Source organism: Rattus rattus, chromosome 13 (genome assembly GCF_011064425.1).
Source record: "Rattus rattus isolate New Zealand chromosome 13, Rrattus_CSIRO_v1, whole genome shotgun sequence".
NCBI classification, from domain to species: Eukaryota; Metazoa; Chordata; class Mammalia; order Rodentia; family Muridae; genus Rattus; species Rattus rattus.
The window spans coordinates 7018153-7024152 of record NC_046166.1 but is presented as its reverse complement, the minus strand read 5'-3'; the positions used below and the strand labels follow the sequence as shown (position 1 = coordinate 7024152).

General features: G+C 52.0%; 1 protein-coding gene across 1 annotated transcript in view; it reads left to right on the top strand.

The window, feature by feature from the left end:
- The window catches only part of Dnah1 (dynein axonemal heavy chain 1), a 60648-nt gene continuing 54648 nt past the window's right edge, over positions 1-6000 (top strand). The window contains exons 1-3 of the mRNA XM_032918449.1: positions 1-34; positions 3957-4278; positions 5203-5275. Of these exons, the coding sequence (XP_032774340.1) occupies positions 3991-4278; positions 5203-5275 (361 nt within the window). The 5' untranslated portion in view covers positions 1-34; positions 3957-3990. The remainder of the gene's footprint in view (positions 35-3956; positions 4279-5202; positions 5276-6000) is intronic.

Below are 6000 nucleotides of genomic sequence, written 5' to 3'. Positions count from 1 at the left end.
GAGGCATCGAAAACTTTGCTGTTTAGAGGAGTCGGTAGGTCCATGAGGCGGCGGGATGGTTGGTTGGGGGAAATTTTATTAAGGCGCAAAAGTAGTGGACACGGAGGAAGCACCCTTCCCCCAAGTTCACCACCCTCCCTCCCTACCTCCCCGGACGAGAGTCCCCTACGAGCCTTGATGGGCTGAGGGAATAGGGTATAGGAGAAGGCACCTTAAGTGCCTCGCTGTTAAGTCCTAACTTAGAACAATGTATGGAGTGTGGCTTCTACTCCTGTCCAGGGAGTGTGCGACTCAGTGCCCTCCTCCTACCAGAAACCCATTCTCTCTTTATCTGACCACAGAGTTGTTACAGGGATAGACTCCTTTCTTTCCCTTAGAAACCCCATTCAATTATTTGCTGGTTCATACATCCATCCAGCAAATGCATTCTGGGGATCTGCATTCCAAGCCAGTGACTTGGTAGGCGCCCAATTTCCAGAGATCGATGTTACTTGAAAATTCCCGTGCAGCAGGCAAGGAAAAACAAAGTAGCAGATAATTTCAGGCTGTGTTCAGTGGTGCGAGCCGTTGTGGCACAGAGCCAGTTTTCCTCAGGTGGATACAAGGATGTGAGAGAAGTGACCACCTATCATGCCGTTTGTCCAGTGGTCTCAGCAGAGGCAGAGACTTCCAAAATCCTTTAAAGTTCTCGTTCATTGCCAAATGAGAGCTTGCTTTGTACCCAGTTCAAAGAGATGCAAATCCAGGGTACTTTTTGAGTTAGCAGATGGGTAATTAAGAAGCCTTCTTGCGGGGTTGGGGATTTAGCTCAGTGGTAGAGCGCTTGCCTAGCAAGCGCAGGGCCCTGAAGCGAAAGGCCCTGGGTTCGGTCCCCAGCTCCGAAAAAAAGAAAAGAAAAAAAAAAAAAGCCTTCTTGCTCAGGCCCTGCTTGGGCACACATCTGAGGGCTTCTCCATACACGGCTTTGGACCTAAGTTTCCTTGTTTGAAGTGTTGTTGGTGGTGGTGGTGATGGTGGTGGTGAAGAGGGGCTGTGGGGGGATAGGAAGGGGTGGTGGTGGTGGTGGTGGCAGCAATAATGTCTGTTATGAGGGCCACATGCCTCTATGCTCCCCAACTCCCACATTCATTCAACCAAGTGGTTGAGCACGTGGCTACCTCTAGTTGGCTGTGAAACATTGGCCAGGTCATGGAACCTTCTGGGGGTTCATTTTCTCACCTCTGAGAAATGAGAATAACCTCAATTTCCACATGGGTTTAAAATAGGATTGTGTTATGAAATGAGTCTGTAAGCCCGATAACACTGTTCCTCGTTCTGGACCTGCTAGGACCAAACCTGCCATCTTACCAGCTTGTTCCCTCACACACGCAAAAGGTAGGGGGAGGGAAAGCAGTCCCCGGGTGGCCAGCCGCAGAGGCCTGGCTGTGAGTCATGCCCTCTCTCTTGCTACCCAACTCATTCCCCGACCGAGGCCCTGTCACCCATGGTAAGGCAGCAGAAGTTTGTCTTTCTGTTACAATTCCTGCACATGCTAGTCTGTACAGGTGCCCAACGTTGGGGCAGAACTGGAAGAGATTTGTCGTGACGGTTTGAGAAGTAGTGGAGAGCGGGGTTCTGAATCTACAGCCCACTCTCCCACCTTCCCCCTTGGGCTGTGTTAATGAGTTTCTCCTACTATTCATGTGTTTTTCCTACGACAACCTCCTCAGACAGAAACAGCTTACAGAGCAGCGGCAATAAATCCACTCATCCAAACCCCTTTGCTCCTGGCACACTGTGAAGTTTCCTGGACAGTCATGTGTGTGTGTGTGTGTGTGTGTGTGTGTGTGTGTGTGTGTGTGTGTGTGAGAGAGAGAGAGAGAGAGAGAGAGAGAGAGAGAGAGAGAGAGAGAGAGAGAGAGAGAGTGTCCCATGTCCCAGTAAAGCAGGCCAGGCATACTGAATGCATTGGCTGGATGGAGAAACCAAGACTGAAACGCTTTTCTCTGGAGCTGGGACCCTGGCCTCTCCTAGCCCAGCTATCTGTATGCTGATTTTGTTCAAATCCTGTGGGTTTACAGGATGAGGAAACTGGACCTCCAGGAGTCATCTTTTCTATTACATTGTCCTGAAAAGGGTAGTGAGTGTCACACAGACTTGGTATTATCTTTAGTATCCGCCCCAGAAGGCAGCTGGCCACCAGGAATAGGTTCAGGTAGAGTTTCCCGCAGGGAGGCCAGTCAGGTGTGCCTATTTGGAGGACAGTGAGCCTTTATGCAGGGTATATAGGGCTTCTACCAGAGCCCCATCTGCCTCTGTCTGTCCTTACGGCTTCCAACTCACTGTCCTGTACTTAGAAAGCATTCATCTGCTGCAGCTGGGCTCTGGGCTGCTGTGGTCCACATAGCTCTGCCCCACTCCCCGAGGTAGTGCACGTGAGATACTCTGCCGGCCGCCATGTGGAAGGAGATGTACTCCAGGCCCACTGAGAATGGACGACACCCAAAACAGCCAGGGCCGACACTGCAAGTGCCTGCTGGCTTTGTCACCGTGCGTAGAGCAGGTGACGGAATGAGATGAGGACTTGCCAGCTCAGTCCTCTGTTTCCTTTTGTTAAGATGTCTTCTTTTGTGCCGGAGAGACGTCCGGTCGGGTACAGTGTTTGCTGCACACGCGCGAGGACTTGAGTTCAGATCCCCAGCCCATGTAAAAGCCAGGGGTGATGACACGCACTTGTAAACCCAGCACTTGGGGATGTCAAAGACAGGTGGATTCTGGGAGCTCACTGACCTGGTACCCTCAATGAAGCGGTGACTTCTAGTGCCATGAGATACCTTGTCTAAAAACAGTAAGAATATGTCCTGCAAAGTATCTCAGTGGGGGAAGAAAGGCACTGTCACAGACTCTGAATTCTATTCCTGGGACTCGCATATTGGACAGAACTGCTCCCAAAAGTTGTCCTCTGACTTCCACACATAGTCTGTGGCACAGTCACACACACACACACACACACACACACACACACACACACACACACACACACTCAGTGAATGTACAAAAAAAATATGGAGAAGTCTAGAGGAATATAACTGAATTCAGCCTCTGGCCTCTACACGTGTACATACAGCTGAGCACACCCCGGCACGCGTGGACAATTATTGAGATGACTATAGACTTCCTTTTTACTTCTGTGCTACCCATAAATGACACCTCTTCTTCCCCACACATTTATCTGATTTACCGTAACATTCTCCTGCTTAAAGGATTTCCTTCCCCTGATGATGATAATGTTTGGGGGCAGTTTTGGAAGGACCTGCAAACCCCTCTCCTCGTGGTGGTGTATGTGCATGGGGCCCAGTGCCAACTGCCTCTCCCTATTGAAGACAGGAGGGTGTACGTTCCTGGGGCTGAGCTGACTCTCTGAGACGGCGTCAATGGATGCCACTTTGTGGCTTGTTGGAGGATGTGTGGGTGGTCATATTTGGCATACTATTGGCAAAATCATGGAGTCCTCTGACGCTTGGTGTATGGGAGAGACGGAGCAGGCAAGCACAGGTGTGGGTGGATACGACGGCCTGAGCCCACATGGAGGAGAAGGAAGTCCAGCAGGTCTGGGCTAGGGCACTGGACCTGCTTCTGACTCCATGAAAGCCTTTCACCGAGTAGGCGGGCTCTGGGTCTGCCCCTTTATCTCCCCCAGCAGGGAAGCCGGGGCTTGCTGGCTTAATGGAAGGGAAAGAGTGGGAAGGTCAGGAGGCATGAGTTAGAAGCATCTACAGGGTTTCCTTCCCTCAACCCTTGGCTCTCCAGGAAAGCCGTTGTCACCTGTGGGACCCCTGGCATTGTCTGTCCTCTTGTGTTACCCAGCGGACTTGGACTTGAGGTGGAGAGCCGGCCTGACCCATCTGTGAATCGTGGTGTTAACTGGGCTGACACAGAGGCTGTCAGAGTGTGAACGACACTGGATCTTTTCCTAGGAGCTCTGGCTCGGACAAGCCTCTGAAGAACGGCATGGAGGAGCGTGATGAAGAAGAAGCGAGCACTAGCTCTCAGGGCCCAGGATACCGTCCAGCAAACATTCCTGAAAATCGTGACCTGGAGAAGATGTTACAAGAATCAAGCCGTAATCAAGAAAAGACTTCCCCAAATCCCGAACTCAAGACCCCACCTTTACCCCTCTCAGACTTAGGGCAGCCCAGGAAGTCGCCTTTGACAGGCACCGATAAGAAGTACCCCATCATGAAGCAGCGTGGATTCTATTCCGACATCCTCAGCCCTGGAACCTTAGACCAGCTTGGGGTGAGTATGGCAGCTGTGCATTGCCAGCCTCGAGCCCTCCATGCAGGTTCCGGTCAGCCATCGCTTTGTCCCGCTCAGTGTCAGCTTATCGGTTCCCTTCCCAGCTGTTATCTATCCATCTGTCCATCCGTCCTTCCACCTACCCACCCACCCCACCATCCTATTCCTCAGCCCATTATTCTTCAGTTCCTCGCTAAGCCCTTCCTATGGGCCAGACCCAGGACCGAGCACTGGAGACGTAAGCAAAGCTAAGACATCCACATCCCTGTGGCGATGGCCTTCGGAAGTCCCGCAGCACCTGCCTGGTTAGGAAAGGGGGCATGGATGAGATCTAAAGGTTAGGGGTGCACTGCTGGTCAGACGGGGGCTGAAGCACACATCAAAGCAGGGGGAGATGCGTGCTGCTGGGACCCCGAGAGGGCCTGGCCCATGTGAAGAAGTGGACATAGAACGGGAACGGAGAGATCAAGGGATGATGCTGGGGCCTGGGGGAAGATGGGAAGGAGGGAACTAGAAGAGAATTCCCAGGTCCCTGTAGGTTCCAAGTAGCATTGGGAATAGTTTAGTCAGGGGAAAGCTTGGAGAAGCAGCACGGACGCACTGGTACCCAGCTCACCGTGAGTAGCGCTACAGTGGCCTTTGGGAAAGGAAATACATCCAGAGACAACAACTGACTTTGCGTCCCTGCCTCATGGCTTGGACATTGGACATATGCTGAAGGGTTCTCTGGAAGGAAAGAGGCTAAGTTGAACTCAAATGGGGCAGGTGCCCCAGGTGGCCTCAGTCAGACATCCCCTATGGCCTCTGAACAATGTGTCTGAGCTCACCCCCATAATCCTGGGAAACACCCAGCCTTGGAGTCACCCCTTGGTCCTGACTGTGTGGAGTATCTGTACACATTCAGGGTTCTGGGCTTTGTTTCAGGATGTGTGCTGTGGGCCCTACCTGTCCCAGAATTTGATTCGTCAAGCTGACCTCGACAAGTTCACCCCAAAAGGTCAGTGCCACGAGCATTGGACGGGTAGTGGTAATGGGCATTCAGACTACCTCAGGTCTCATGGAAATAGCCTCTTCTCAGCAGAAAGCTTCAGTTTCCTTGAGGGTGAAATTGTGTTGGTGAATTATGAGCTCTGCAAAGGCCCAGTTCTGAGGAGTGCCTTGTCATGACCCTCAGCAGAAGTGTGTAAGGGCCTGACCCTAGCCTCGGGCTCCTGAGGGCCACAGTTCTCTCTACTGGGCTGGGCTCAGTAGGGTTGGCGTTTTCTTCTCTCTCAGAACACAGGCTGTAGGGAAGCCAAGGTCATACCTGAGCCATGCCTGAAACAGTCCGGAATAGGTAGGTGCCTGAGAGATCTTTGCAAAAGAACAGACTATCCGTGGGCTTCATAGTATGTCTCGGAGCATGCCTAAGGGCAGGCCTGTGGCAGAGGGAAGATGGCCTTGGCAGAGTCTAGAAGCTAAGAAGGAACCTGGCTTTACTGTTTTCCTTCTCCAACAGACAGTACAGGGGTCCATCAGGTCCAGATGTCCTGTGGTCTCAGATGTCCATCCCATGTCCATCTGAAGAAAGGCCTGGGTCCTTCCTGACACTGTTCAAAATATCCCTGTCAACCCCCGAGTCAGTGAACCCTGAAAATAGCACAGAAAACATCACAGACATGTGTATGGCTGTGCGAGGGTCTAGCTTTTTCTCCACAATCTCACAAGCACCTCGGATTCAGG